Source organism: Pagrus pagrus (assembly GCF_965226575.1).
Source record: "Pagrus pagrus genome assembly, chromosome: 20".
In the NCBI taxonomy this organism is placed as follows: domain Eukaryota; kingdom Metazoa; phylum Chordata; class Actinopteri; order Spariformes; family Sparidae; genus Pagrus; species Pagrus pagrus.
The window spans coordinates 13,977,579-13,993,596 of record NC_140207.1 but is presented as its reverse complement, the minus strand read 5'-3'; the positions used below and the strand labels follow the sequence as shown (position 1 = coordinate 13,993,596).

Here is a 16,018-nt window from a genome sequence, read left to right as displayed (position 1 = left end):
ACAAAATACTGCAGTGGTGTCTTGGTAGATGGGTACGCTGTGAAGCTTACTGTTTGAAACAGTGCAGCAAGAAGACTGCCGTATCTTTAGTATGTAAGGACTGCAATACCTGTACAGGTACCTCAAAATTATACCTAAAGACATACTTGATTGAATGTATCAAGTTATTTTCCACAACTGGTGATTCCAAAGACCAAAACACAGAGGAAGGACCAGCTTACTTATAAAAGTGAGCTTGAAATAACAGCACACGTTCAGTTAACAGCAGTCTGAGTGGCCCTGATCACCAACACTTGTGAAACACTGTGATTCAGTGGCTGCCACATCACCATCTGCGGATGCTTCTTCCTCTGGCTTGTGACTGTTGTTGGTGTTATATTTCATTTGTTGTTGGCTACTGTTACTAGTGTTTCATACCCCTCTACAAAGATCGCAAGTTATGGAAACGACAGGGAGGCAAGGGACATTTTTCCATTGAGTTTATCCATTAGACAGTGGTTCTCCACATCATGGGTGACAGCCTAGACAGGCCACTCATTGACTGTAAGGAAGCACTACCTTAAAGGCTAAGGTCAGGGTTCAAAAGTCTCCGTTCACAGTTAAATGGTAACGCTACTGATTGTACATGTCTGCGGAACTGACCTCCATTGTTGGGTGTTATGTACTGTACTGTTGACTGCTGACTGGAGGGAAATGTGCTATACCTCATGAACGTAACATTACAGAGAGAAGAGGGGGAAAGAAGAGAGAGAACCAGAGTCTCAGGTGAGTGGACTACTGAGTTCACAGAGAGTTGTCCTGAATTCAACCACACAAACACAAACACACACCCTCAGTGTGTCACACTCGTTCACTGTTGATGTAGCAACCACCACTGCTGATGAAAATCTCTGATGAGACTCAGGAACAAATGTTCACAGATGAGGTAATGTTTAAAGTCTTAGTCGCATTAAGTTTAGTCTCAGTCGCCGACTTCAACCTAAAGAAGGGCACCGTTACCTTGAGTAAACGTCTCTGGGTTTGAACATTGTTGGAAACATTTGGGATAATGTACACAACTTAGACATTTTAATGCAGAACTACCACATGTTATATCTTTAACCTGATAAAACTGACTCAAGTGATGTTGCTTGACTCTGCGTAGCATTGTGGCTGAAGACTACGAGTTTGAGAATCTGGAACGGTGGAGTTGCAAAGAGGTGAGCTTACCAGATGTCTGTAGCCCGCTACTCATTGCTGCTTGAGGCTAGCCACTAAAGGCTACATTGGCCGGTACTTGCACAACACATCCAAGTCCTGAATTGCGTTGTGGGTAATGGAGGCACCATATTTTGACAAGGAACAGGGATGTTTGGGATCATAAAGACATTATTGTTGGTTCTGCTGCATCGATTTTGATACTTTTATTTTTGAACTGTCCATTCCGAGTCCGGCACACATTACGGAAGTGCAGTGCTAAACTGCGGAGTATCTTTTCACGCCATACATTATATACCTTCATATACACACCACTACACCTCTGGTATGTACGGCTACATCTGATTTCAAGCAGATTTGTGTAAATGAGTGTGAAGCTTTGTCAATGCAGAGAAAAAACTTTTTTTGTGTGTGTAGGATAACTGTGTAAACTCGTGTTTTGTGTGTGTGTGTGTGTGTGTGTGTGTGTGAGATGCATTGATGGCTCACGCAGGAACCCATTCCTGATGGAGCAGTTAGTTGTCCCTAGGCATCACAGGTGTTTCTATCTAAGTGATGCCCCAATGACAGACACATTCCATCCAGGTTCCATTTGGGCAACCATGCAATAAATCAACACAACATCGCCTCTCTGCCACTCATTACTGCACACAGACTGTCTGCGAGGCACAGAGAGAAAAGACACACAATGACATAAAGGGACAGAGCCAGGACAGTTGTGCTGATCTGCAAACAATGCCCCCCCCAAAAAAGGTAATTTGAGAGTCTGATTGCTTTCTTGAGATAGTGTTTCATTTCACTGTCAATTATGAGAGGTAGCCGACTCCTGTTTCAATTTTCACTGCCGCTCTGCATCTGTTCCTGAGGGCCCAGGGGAGAATCAATGGCTCACAGACTTCTCTATGCCAACAACAGGCTACAATTTGACCCAGTGGGGTTATAAACCGCAGCCAAACACACTTTAGCTAGTGGCCAATGCAAACACAAGTGGATTTAAGGGAATGCAGAACAAACAGCTTGCCGCGTGAGTGCACTAACAGTCATGGTAACATGGTTTAAGATGAGAAATTATGTGATTTTTGGGTGAAATTGCGTGTAATATTAGCCTTTAAAGAAACTGAATCAGTGAGCAGAAGGAAATTAAAAGAGAGTTCGGGGAAAAAGTAAATCTGGGGTTGTGTGAGAGCGATGGAGAGACTGACAGAGGCAGAGTGAGATTATGAGAGAGAGATTAGGAAACAGGAAGAGAGAGAGAAGGATGCAGATTGAGATTTTGGCCTCCAAGAGCCACAGTTTCTAACACTTCTCCATCACTAAAGTGATTGACATATTGTTGAAAAGAAGCGTAATAGGATTTACAGCTGCATTAAGAATATTACACCACCAGTGCAGCTGTGTGGCACAACAAGAGCTCTAAAGGGAGCTGGTCATTAGACCAGAGGCAGCACAAGCTATAAAACCCCACAGTTCTGGTAACAATCACAACTGTCAGCTGTGCTGGATACATTTCCAACATTCATGTTCCCTTTGAGAACATAATCCCGACAACACATGAGCGACTACAACAGCTACTTCTAATATGTGTTTCCAGAAACAAGGCTGGCAGAATGGAGTGCAGTTAACTCGTGCACAGAAGTGAGGCATTTAGAGAATGACACATTCACTTTGAGGACAAATCTCAAGGGAGATATTCTGAACATTGAGCACTTGAGAAAACAGCAAATGTTACCCAAAGCGACAGTATTTCGCTTCTGCGGCTCCAGAAGTTATGTCACCAGGGAATTCTGGACTGCTATTTTATTTATTTTTTACAAGAAAGCCTGCAAACAAACTTTTCTAACGTGGGGTTAGAAAAGATGTGAATGTGACAAGGCAGGGCTGCTTTCATGGAAAAGATCCTATCACACTGCATGGGTCCAGGGCTTTTGGAGTTTTACCTATTAGCAAGACTTAAAGGCGCACTATGTAGTTTTGGAAAAGACACAAACAGAGAAAGGTTAAAATTTTGCAATGGCGAATTTGTCTTTTAATACACTTTTTTTTTGCAAATAGGGGCAACGGAAGGAAGTATATTTCACGTTTAAAGCTGATGTGGTGAACTTGTTGGCAGTTAGCTATTTTTGCGTCCAGCAGACACGGAGCAACATTTGAGGCTGTGATTCTGGCCACTTGATTATTGAAAGTCCAATATTGACTCACCTTTAAGTTCTCTGTTCAGCAGCTAATTGCTAAGTTGTGTAGCGTAAAGTAGCTACGCATGCTATGAGAGCAGTGAAACTGAACCAAAACAATAAAGTTGTTGGCCACGAAGCCAAGATGCAGCATCCTCAGAGTCAAAAAAAAGAGTTCAATAATCATTTCAAAAGTCTTAACATGCTATAATATATTACAAAATAACAGTCCCATCTTCTCTCCATCGAATTACATGTGTGACTGGACTTCTAATGGACTTTTTCCCCCTGAACAACTACTTTCTTTAAACACGTCAGGAGGATGCTGCTTTCTGCTATCACATGCGGGGACACGCAGCCTCTTTTCAAACCCCAGACACCAGCCTCTCTGACCGCGCAACATCCAAAAAGCTAACCGAGCCAAGTGAGCCCGTCATGGGAGATAAATGAAGTGAGGCTGCCGGACCCTGACTCGCACAAACCCACAAGCTTCGATCTCCTGTCTTCCTCACTCTGACCCCTGTCTGTTGGGAGACATCAGGTGTTAAATTGGCTGAATCAGAATGGAAATATTCAGTGTGGTGGGCTACCTGTGTTAGGTCTGAGTCTCTCCCCACTGAGCCCAGAGGATAATCCATGCAGGGCTGGAGTCTCTTCAACCAATGATGGAAACAGCAGCTGTATGGGGACACAGAAGGCCATTTTTGACCCTCGTGTTAATTCATTCCATATTTGTTCAAACGGAACTGGATTAATTTCCTCTTGCAGTATTTTTTTGTTCATGACAATAAACGATGGTCTGATCTGTTTGAACTGGATTCATTTCCTCTCCACAAAATCATAAGCTCATCATAAAAGTAATACACTGCACTCTTTGTGCCATTGTCTTCCTTGCTCTCCCCCTCCCCGGCTCTCTCTACGCAGTCTATTTCCAAAACACTTAAGCCTGCTAAATTTAGCCAACCCTGATTGTGCATTAAGGCCATAACAGGCAGAAAGTATTTATGCCAGTCAGCAAAGTATTCTTGGACACACTGCTCGACGGGGGTGACTGGCAGTGAACCGACAAATCTGGTGTCACAGCCGCCGGAACGCTCATTTCATTGGATATTATTTGGAGAAGAAGAACATTCACTTTGTGTGCATCAAAGATTGTGTCAATTCTCCCAAAACGTCACATTAAGTATGAAATCGCATGAAATTGCCAGGTAAGTAATCACCCAGAGTGGTTAAACATAATGGTGGCAAATACCCAGGGCTGAGTGCTTTCCTTGCAGCATGGCATATTTTCAAGCTGTGGCCATTACATCCAAATAAGTAAATGCAATCAGCGGAGAAAGAGAGAGGGTGGTGGGTCTGTAGTCACATACTAATAGAAATTAAATTTCTATCTGCACGCTGAAAACTGCATTTACACTTGCAACCTCAGGTTTTACTGTTCCAAACAACTCCCAGCAGAGCAGGCTAGAGGGTAATGGAGGGTGACCGCGGTGTTGGACTTCATTTCGCCAGCGATTTGGGAACAATGAAACAGCTGAAATGCCTGAACACTGAAATGAAATGGGGGGGCTGCTTTAGAAATCCACACCCTTAAGTATTTCAGTAGTTTGAACTCTTTGTTATTTGCATTTTACGCTGTTAAATGAGTCAAACTGGTATTGACAAAAAAAATAAAGAAAGAAAGAATCTGTCATCAAAGTTTTTGTCGAAGAAAAGATGAGGACATTTCCCTGCTGTCTCTTTCTTCACACATCCTGTGCCCCCGTAGGATCACAGCGACAGCGAGCGCTCAAGCGTGCGTTCATCTTATTATAAATTCACTTTGGGTAATTGAGATTAATACCGAATGTGCTAAATATCCGCTGAGAGTAACACAGAACCCAGTCCCTTGTTGAACATGCCTCCTTAAAGGATAAGTTTGCCCAAAAGTGAAAATTCAGTCGTTATCTAATCGCCCCCCATGTTGATGAAAAGTCGGGTGAAGTTTCGTTGTCCACAAAACATTTCTGGAGCCTCACAGCAAAACAGCATTCTCCAAAACTACTGAAGTAGATGGGGACTTGTTTTAAAACGTAAAGAAACGACTGAAAAGGAAATATAAAATGGCTCCATGGCCTAATCCAAGTCTTTGGTAGGCTAAAGATCCCAAATTGATTAAAAAAACATTGTTTAAACTCTTTATAGAGCCAAATCCTCACTGCAGTTGTTAAGCTAAAGGTGTTTGAAGTGGGTGCACAACCTCAACCGCAGGTCGAGAGTGTGGATATTGTCTTTTTAAATCAATTTTGGATCTTGGGGCTTCCAGAGACTTGTATAATGGTGGAGGAGCTGTATGGAGCCCTTTACTGGGTTGATTTTCATGCTTTAAAACAATTCCCCGTCTGTTTCAGTTGTTCAGGAGAATGCTGCAGCTCTGTTTTGCTATGAGGCATGAGGGTGAGTAGTTAACGACTGAATTTTAATTTCAGGTTTATCTCATCCTTTATCTGTTGCTTCATCCCCAAGAGGGCCTGTTTGGAAAATCCTGCAGGTGTTTCTCAGGGAAAGTCTTCTCCAGCAGCTACTACTGCGTGTAAAAAAAAGAAAAAAGAAAAATGCTGACTGTAGCATATCCTTCCTGAACTCACAGCGGAGCGGAGGAGGTCAGATTGTTTGAGTGTCTGTCAATAACTCCCACTGATCCAGGTCTAAAAGTTCTGCACTGATGTACTTTTACAGTCAGGGTTACTTTGCTTTCATCTACTGAGACTGCAGTCTCACCTATGGCTGGCACTGGAAGCCAATAATCCATAACACGACATTGATATCAGCACAAATGCAAATATGCATAATATACACATACAAGGACATGGGCTAGGCGATATGAGGAGGGGGGTGCCGTCCCCTTTGTTAGCAAAATGACCAAAAATGCATCCCCCTTGTTACCCCGCCATCTCGCCGGGTTGTTTAGATGAATATACTTGTCAAGTCTTCCTGAATCATTTATCCTCTATCTGACTGAAGTTTGTGCGAGTTGGAATCCATGGCCTCGACCACGGCTCTGAAATATCACTAGCCTAACTGCCGTGTATTGATAAATCCATGGCGCTGCCCGTGGTGCTGCAGTAGCAGATGGATTTGTAATTGCGTCTTTCTCCCCTCAGTCCCACCCTTCTGTCAGCTTCATTAAGGATCTATAATATTCTCTAAACTATACACTATAAGTTATATACTATATCCCAGCCTACAGTATAGTCTACAGAGTGGTGTCACCTTCACAATCAGAGCGACAAGTATTACGTGCAGTCACGGACCTGTGCTAAGTTTTAGCACCTGACCTAGCTTATATTAACACAAACATTAAGCCCCCGAGAGGAAAACACTGACATTTTTGGGAAAATGTTCTTACAGAGAGCTACATGAAGAGATTTATACCACTATTATTTCATTATTTCATTATGATGCTAAAACCAGGAGCCTGTTAGCTTAGCATAGCGTAAAGATATCATGAAAACAGGGGGCCTGTTCTCCCTCCTCTCCACGTCACCACATGAATGCTCGGTGGCAGCGAACAGGAGGATCCTGCTCTCTGAGCGGTCGCGAGCAGACAGGACCGCCTCTTTATGGAGTTCTCTGTCCTGATTGGATAAAGTAGGCAGGGATACCAGAAAGTGTATTTTCTCTTTTAGCAAGGGGAGGAGAGACATCGGTCACTGACCACATCGCTCTACAGTGATTACTGTTGGAATATAGAGCTATTTAACACTTATTTTAAACCAACAAGTGTAAAAACAGCACACTGTGGTGTTACACGGAGTTATGTGCAACGCTATCGATTTTAAGCTTCGTTTTTTTTCTTTAGGATTAAAGACATGGTGTGGTGATTGGCTTTACTAGCAGAAAAGAAAGAGAATAAGCGTATTTCCAAAAACTGTTCCTTTACATCGACACCCTCGCAACAGGAAAGACCTCTGAGATTTACTCACGACAGTAAAACAAGATGTTCAATCCCACCGCTTTCTCATACGGACATAAATAGGTGTGCACACATAAATACACCTCCACTCACTGCAGTGGCACTTGATTAAGTCCCTGTTGGCACAGCAACAAATATCAGCATGCACACTGAGCTACTGATGAACCATCAGCCGAAGCCCACCAACACTGCCGTGCCCATCTTTCCTCCTCGCCATCAACAACACGCTATAGGGGAGAGGCCGCTTGAGCATCGCGCAATAAATTTCGGTGCACCCCCATCTCAGCATATGACTGATCGCTGTCAGCAGCGACAGATTTCATTGAGAGGAGGGTGAGATATGAGGTTGTTATGGTGTTGTGGTCGATCAAACTGTAGCGAAGAGACTCTGCATTCGTCTGTATACGTGCCTATATGTGTGCAAGTATGTGGGCGCATGCAATAGCAACCTCATCCAATTATGTGGGTGCGTATGTACATTCAAGATTTGCATGCGTGCTCGGCTTTAAGTGCCCAGATGTTCCATTTTGTCGTACGGCTTGCTGTCATTGCTTTTACGACTGCTCTGACATGCTCCCATATGGACACATCTTCTCTGACAGGCTCATAATTTCAGTCAGCAAAGGCCCCTGAAATGCCTTCTAATAAGACTGGACTGCTGCCAGAGTCTGCGCTCCAACCACTGATGGACAGTCATATTCAACTGTGTTCGGGGTTGTCAGGCTGACAATCTGATAAGCACTCATACAAAGAAAGAAAGCCTTTCAGCAGATAATGAAAGAGTCTCTCATTTATTTCCTGAAGTAGTTAGCATATTGCTGGTCTTATGCAGAAAGTTCCTACTGTATAATGTATAAGTAAGTATCAGCCAAAATGCAAAGGTTTTGAGGCGTAGCTTCAAGCTTCTCAAGATGCGCTGTTCTGTTGCTGACCCGACAATCTGACCTACGTGTAGAAGAAGAATAAAACCTCATTTGAATATGAAAGTGAGGTTTGAATTAAAATAGGTCTTACAGTCCTTGATGAAATGCAGAAAAACATTAGAAAAGCCAGAGTTCCCGCTATAAAACAGTTTTCTTGTGTTATCATTTGAAGGTAACATTTTTAGCCATGCTAGCAACACTGGCTCAAGGGACGGCAGTGTGCGTCTGTTGGTTGCCATGTAATTTGGCGCAATTGTGGTCCTGACGGCTCATTCGATGACGCGGTTCCTGAAAACGGGTTGTGTGCATTTCTTCGCGGATCAATTTTGATATTTTCACAGTGTTTACGAAGCGCCTCAACCTGCTTCATAATCAAAAAGACATGGAAATCTCACTTTCTATGAGATGGGACCTTTAGGTGATCCTCTGACTTTTCCTCGAGCATCGCCATCGCCATTGTGACCATGTTAGCATGCTGCAGTCAGCATTTACGCTCCGAGTGCAGCCTCAAAGAGATGCTGGCATGGCTGCAGGCTCTGAGTCTCGTTTACATCGGAAGCAATTTCATGATATACAATGGAAGCATTTTAGTTGACACAGGCTCAAAGGTTGGAGAACCAGGCTTGAGGGCCACTTGCTCAAATCAGAGAGATTAAAGTGAATATCTTACACTCCACCAGCCACCTCTCCAACTGCTTTACACCCAAAATAAGCTGCAGCTGCATTGTAAAAACACTAGAAGACTGCCTGAAGTGAGCATTTCCAGTGAGGGAAAGTTTATAGCTGCATATGAATATAAAACAGGGTGCAGCCTGACTGACAAAGAAATGGGTTCAGAGTGAGATTAAAGTTTTTGTAGGACAATATCCACCATAATCTCGCCTGTGACTTTAGGAAGGATCCAGCGGCGGCGTCCCCCTCTACTGATATCCTTAGTCGAAGCAGGAGCAGAACCGTCAAGCTGAATCTTTAATCAGTCAGCACCAAAGGGCTCAGTGTGAGACTGCCCTTGAGGGCTAATCTATACGTGTCTCTTGTGTTTAGGATGTCCATGAAATGTAGCGGCTCCAAGCGTGGACACTCACGGGCTCGAGCGTGAGGGGGAAAGGTCTAATGACTGCAATGTTGCACTGCCTCTTTTGGACCTTATTCATATCCTGTGTCTTTTTTTTTCTTTCTTTTTTTCATCTACCGCTTCTTCAGTATCTATTTTCAATTCCATTGAAGTCGCTGCACTCAACCCCCAGCACCCCACTGAAATATCAGCTAAGGATACAAGGAGTCAAGGAGAGACACTGCAGATTACAGTGGCTATCAATACAGTAATCTTTTTGTGTAGATTTACTAAGATTGCGGATTTTTTATTACAGCCTATATACTGTGGAGGCAGAGTAAAACAATATTTTACCACGTGTTTTTTTAAACCACCATTTATCATCTATATTTTTCGATAAAGGTTTGGTTGATTTTAATCTGTAAAACAATGAAAAAGTTAAGTTTACAACCCGTGCCAGATCCTCCCTAAGGGCTCTGCATACTCTCAGTTTTGATGGCTTTGCCCTCTATCGGCTCCTGCAGCACACTTGTGTTATTATCCTAGCTAAAATATTTTAACAATGCTCTCCAGGGAGCTCGTGGCACACTTTGCATCCTAAAAAACCGAACTTTATAGTTCACTTGTCAAGGTGAAAGTGTTGACGGGGCACCTACTTTTTTTTATTTTTAACAAATTATGATGAAAAGAGCCGTGCGCCTGACCTGTGACAGCAGGATTTTTGTATTTAAATCAGCCCTTCTTCTTTCATATGCATGTTTGTGTGTGAGGGACAGAGAGAGATTGCAGCTGTCAACATGCCAACCTTCCTCTCTTCTGTCATGTCAGCCTCCTCCTGCTGGTGCTCGCTATCCCATGGTGCAGAACAGAGAGGGGTTAGGAAAGCCTCTCTTCCCCTCTCCGCTCTCCACCTTCATCTTCCGGCCTTTGCCCATCACTCTTGAGTTGGAAATGTCAGACAGACTGCCATTGAACCACTGTATGATATACTGTCAACGCTTTCGCCCATCAAATCGCGTGTCCAACACAGGCGGCGCATTGGTTCCCGTTTAACATCCGAGCTCCATATGTTTGGGATTCATTCAGACAGCTTCGGCAAAAGGTTTCTGGATATGTGGTCTCTGTGCTCCGCTGTCATTGTGAGGGTCTAAGGTCACTAGCCTTGGACTTGTGAGAGCGATGATAACCCAGAAACAGAGACGTCAGACTAAGACCCTGAGGTCTGCATCTACGTGTCACACAGAAAGCCAGCATCACGTCGCATCAGGGATGTCGAGCGTCGCCTTGTTAGCAATGTGACATCTGTGTGGTGGCACCCGGCTTCATGAGCGACAATGTCAGTATGATATTGCACAAGGTTGCAAGTCACACATACGTTCACATTTACACGAGCAGTGAAGCTCTGTATTGTCATTTTCTCTCAACAGCTTGTTTCCAAAATTGTGTTACCTCTATTTTCACCAAGACTTAAAGTAGGCTGACCAGACGTCCTTGTCTTCCGGGGACAGTTCTTTGGTGATCTGCCCCCAGCTGGACCTGTCCCCAGAAATGTCCCCATTTTTAACTGTCCATTAAAGTGAAATGACTTTTTACGTGCCAAGAAAGACCAGGCAGTAGGGTGAACAGGAGCAGACAGAGGAGTTACAATGGCCCTGTCCAAGACTGCTGGCTGTTTAGATCGAACAGCACAGTCTTGTCTGTATTTTTGGTAACATAGCTGTTTTCTCCATCTATCACAGTGTGGATGTTGAGTTGCTTGTCTGTCTCGTACATACAGATAATAAAAGATGCCGGTTCCTGTCAGAACTGCCGTCAGTCACAAAGTATCATAGTAACCGTCGCATTTGTGGCGCTTTCGAGGCTTTAGAAGTGTTAGAAGCTAAGTGGCTAAGCAATAACAATAGTGTTAGCCGTATTTGCACAATAGAGTCGCTAACCCAGATCTTCACGAATGAATGAATATACCAATCACTCTACAAACAAGGATTAGCATTCTGTTACCATGGGAAACGCCGGTTCCGGTTAAGCAACAGGACACGCCGGAAGTCACGCCCGTAATTTGCGCAAGGTATTATGGCAGCTTAACTAACGTGGACAGTTTTCCATATTTTATGATGGCTTTACTAACCATGGTATTGGAGCTGGTGTTTTCCACACATGGGACCCTACTCAGGTGGTCTAAAGCACATCGTGCTATTGCGTTTAGGGCGTGTCCAAGTCCATTTTGCTAGATAAATGGAGGATAATGTGGGTGCAAAGTGTGGCGCAAAGAGTTGGTATTTAGACTCTGATTTAGTCATGGGTGTGTTCTGGGCGGAAAATAAATCAAACCAATCCAAGTGTCTTCTCCCATTCCCTTAAAGAGCCAGGTGCGCCAGGGCCTGGCACATATTAAACAGTATCACTCGTCTTCGCTGAGGGAAAGGGATGTGATCCAAGGCTGCTGGACCCTCTGCCCCACCATTTGACAATCATCTGTCCCATCAACCACTTTGTTTGAATGCATATGGAAGAATAAACTGATATCAAACTGAGGAGGAACAGCAGTGCTGCTGCGTCCCCTTCTCAGTCCGTGGATCAGGCAGCACAGATCATAAAAAAAAAATCATCCTGATCAATAACGGGTGGGATGTGAGGGGAGAAGTACATCCTTAATGAGGAAAATATGGATGACATTACCTGCAGTGATCCTCCAGCAGCAGAAACGATGTGTGCATCTCTACATTAACATGCGCTTCTGCGCACAAGGAACAGCTGATAAACTCAATTAATTATTTTAAACTCCTGACTCGTTTCCTCTGGAGAGTTTATGACTACAGCTTTCAGTTTTGCTGATTAAATGTGTCACGACATATGTTACAGTATGTGATTGTGTTCAAGGAAATGTTTAAAATAACTGATAGAAGCCTCTCAAATCATGAAATGAGAGTGTATGAACAGTGTGAACCCGCCTTTGAATAGCAGGAAACAGTCTGCGCTGTGGACTTTAGACCAGCTTTTGGTCGTTCTATGGCGCTGTCACTGTCTGCTGCCTCAAGATAGCAATCCGCCATCAAGCCGCCTGACCACACCTTGTTTTAAGACCACCACGCCCAGGGGCGCACAGGTGGACGTTCTCAGGTCGTCGATGCCACAGGTACACAGCCATTCTATCGCAGACATGTGGGTCCTCATGTGTTTCCAGGATACAAACAAAACAAAACCCTAACCCACTCATGTCAACACTGCTCCACAGCGCCGCCAGTGGTCAAAAACTCCACAGGGCTCCTTTAATTTAACATTATAAATGAGCTAAGATAATTTCATTATGACAAATAAAGTGTCGTGATTGTAATTAAAGACACAAAAGAATGAAAATAAATCAAATATAATTAGATTCAGAAACAAAAAAAAACTCTTGTGGATTCAAATTAAAATGAATGGTAATGAGGCGAATCTTTTCCACATTTGCATTCTCAACACAGTAAAGTGCTCCTCACATCATTCCTCCTGTGGCCCAGATACTTTGTGATGTCTGAACATCCTGCAGCAACAACTTTCAGTGTAAAATTCTTAGTTGTCAGTTTAATATTTTAAAATATGTGCAAAGATTTTAAGTCGTTTTATGTAAGTTGCCCACTTGACGCTGTCGGATGATTGAGCTGATGATCAATAAAGCTGAATCAGAGCCGGGGAGCAAATTACGTCACCAACGAGGTTTTCAAACGACCTTCAGAACCACTTAGTCGGTTCTACACCGCCTTCAGGTCTGTATATCCTACAGATAGACATGCAAAATATATGAGAACTTCATAAAGTTCATATTGTAAAACACAGAGTGTAAATGAACGACTTTATATTAGTTTGCTTTATGAGTTTGCATCATGAGCTTTATGAGGAGGCTGTTGTCGGATTAGTGTGCGTGTCTGAGTAACTGCGTGTGTTTTACAGTTCATATGTTATGCACACACTGTGGCTGTGTGGGTAAAGATGTTCGGTACATAAATCTGAGTGTTGGTGTACCGTGTGTGTGAGACTTCATTTAATCTATCCCCAGCTCGCCTCGCCTCGCCTCTACAGGGGAGATCGACAGCAGCGTGAAGGTTTGAGGTTTCCTCTTTGAGCTCGCTGAAAACACACAGAAACACCTTGAGCACAACGCCGGACCTCCACTGCAGAGAAAACTATCTGAAGTCAAGAAAACATTTAGAACCTCCTCCAGCGAGACCCTGAAACACATTTTATCATTACTGACACAAGCTCTGCAAAATATCTACCCTGTCAGCGCAGATACTGATGCAGTTCCTGATGCAGTTCCTGTGACAGGCTCTCCTCCCTGCGTGTGTGTGTGTGTTTAACTGCAACTGTGTGTGTGCGCTTTACTGCAAGTGTGTGTGCACTTGTTTATGAGGGAAGTAGTAAGAGTGCAGCTATTTACCAGTTGTGAAAAGCTAATTGGTGAGTACAACTACAGGCTTTTTCTCTCTCTTACGCTTTCTTGAACATTTGACTAACAAGATTCATAAATTCAAATTAGTCTTATTTTCCACTTTCAGTCACTGGAAATTAAAATTTCTGAGCTGTCATTACAGTAGGAGGAGGTTTTGATGCCTTGGAATGCACCTTGTTTTTAATCACAGTTATTCAGGGCTTGGATTAAACTTTACTTTAAAGGTGCACTACGTAGTTGTGGGGAAGAAATTTCATTGACTGACTGTTGTATGCCTAAACAATAAAAATAAATAAACTCTCTTTGTTTTCATGACTGAATAAACTGAATATACAAACGGACCTTAAAGGACAACAAGATTTCATACTGTTTGTTTATATTTGGCGGGCCCTGCCACCTTTCTAGCTTCAAACAGTGTTCTGGGGACCTTATTTTCCTCTGAGAACAGCTTGTTTGTTCAGTTATGGAAAAAACAAATATTTCTGAGTTTGTACTATTACCTCATTAATATTGTTAATATAAAAATTCTGAGTTTAAATTTCTTCTCCAAAACGGCGTAGTGCCCCCTTAAGTGTATAATTTGTAAAGATAATTTGTTTTTGTACGCGCTTAAGAAGAAACTACTGTAACTTTTTGAAAGTGACCATTTAGCAACATTTTGAGTTTAAAAGAGTTAAAAATTTCCATCAACCTCATTTTATGAGCAGTGATGGTGCTTTCCCGCCCCAAAAAAACACTTGCAGCTTAAAGGAAGGATAAGGCCTACTTGGCAGTGCGACGCTTGCCTGCCACCAGCACAATAAGAAGGCAACAGGAAGCTAGCCAAGCACTAGCTCTCAGCGCTGGCTGTAGGGGTCTAAGCAGCAGGGAAGCTGTACCGCAACATAGCTTTCCCTACGTGTCTGCCAGATTCGAGCATGAATAAGTAAACACAGCAAGATCTGTCCAATTTTCCCTCAGCCCGGAGGCTTTAAACCAGAATACTTCTGACACCTGCTATGATCATTCATTATCCTTTCCTCACATGCATTATTTCACAGGTGCCAAGTTAAAAATAGTTCTATCTATTTTTGATGGGTGCCAACGAATAAGTGAAATAAAGCCCACTTGTGCTTGACACAGCGCTTGGTGCCAGATGAGGAGATTACTGCGGGTTAAGCTGCTCCGACTGTGGGTCCCACAACCAAATTACTCAACAGGTCACAGTTCACTTGTTAGAAAACAAGGGAGCCTTCCGAGAACGAGACGGACGCTGAAAACATCAGCTGCTGCTCCACCATTGGTCGGGTTTAACTGAAGCTTGTTTCATCAAAGTCTTGTAAACACTTCCCCTACACCGGGGAGGTTTTCTTTCTTGCTTTAACGGCAGTTCGTAAAGGACAGCGTTCAATATACGTTTGAATTCATTGCTCAGCTCAATTTCCTCCACCGCTTGTCTCTCCATCAGCAGTCTAATGTAAAAAAAAACAACCTAATGGTGTTTTCACTCAACTAATCCTGTATCCCGACCAACTGCTGAGCGAAAAACATGCCTGTGTGCTTCCTATTTAATAACACAGAAAATATACACATATACACAGGTGTTATTGATCACATAAAGACAGTGAATGTAGCATTCAATCCCCCCCCCACCATTGCATTCGCATGCACATCACAACGCAGCTGTTTTTCGAATCATCTGCCCCCTCGAGTGGTCACCGACATAATCAAAATTTCACGTATAAACTAAAATAATGTTGTATGTAAACTCAACATCTTCGCAAGTAATTGTCTTTTTTTTCATGTATGAATGAAAATGTCCTCATGCAGCAACAAAACATGGCACACGACATCACGTAACGATAGCTTATTCACATGTGAATTCCACATTTGCACACATTATCACACGGGACTGGCTATTTTCACACATGACCTAATTTTTTTACGTGAAAATACATTAATGTCACGAGTGAACTGGACAATTTCACTAGGGATTTTTTTTCACATTTGAAGCACAACTTTTGACATAAGAAATTTACATTTTAACATACACAATAAGCTTTTTTGCCCATGTGGATAGAATTTCCAGATGTGGAAACAAAAATAAAATAAACCATGAACTTTGCTCTCAATTACAACTGTTCACAGTGAGGTCTTATCCAGAGTTAGCAGGATATTGTCTCTGGAAAGAGACATCGTTCTCTGTTTCTCTCAATTGATCACATTGATATGTTAATATGTAATTATGTAAGATGTTTTCACGTTGCACGCTGCGTTTAGATACTGTATTCAGGCTGGAGCTGAAACAAT

At 42.9% G+C, this 16,018-nt stretch overlaps 1 protein-coding gene across 6 annotated transcripts in view; it reads right to left on the bottom strand.

The window, feature by feature from the left end:
- neto1l (neuropilin (NRP) and tolloid (TLL)-like 1, like) overlaps nucleotides 1–16,018 on the bottom strand; it is a 70,516-nt gene that overhangs the window by 31,569 nt on the left and 22,929 nt on the right. For 2 of the 6 annotated variants that reach the window (XM_084339828.1, XM_084339830.1), the window contains exon 2: nucleotides 3,959–4,046. The exons of the other annotated variants lie outside the window; for them this stretch is intronic. In XM_084339828.1, coding sequence (XP_084195954.1) covers nucleotides 3,959–4,046 — 88 coding nt within the window. The remainder of the gene's footprint in view (nucleotides 1–3,958; nucleotides 4,047–16,018) is intronic. 6 annotated transcript variants of the gene reach the window in all.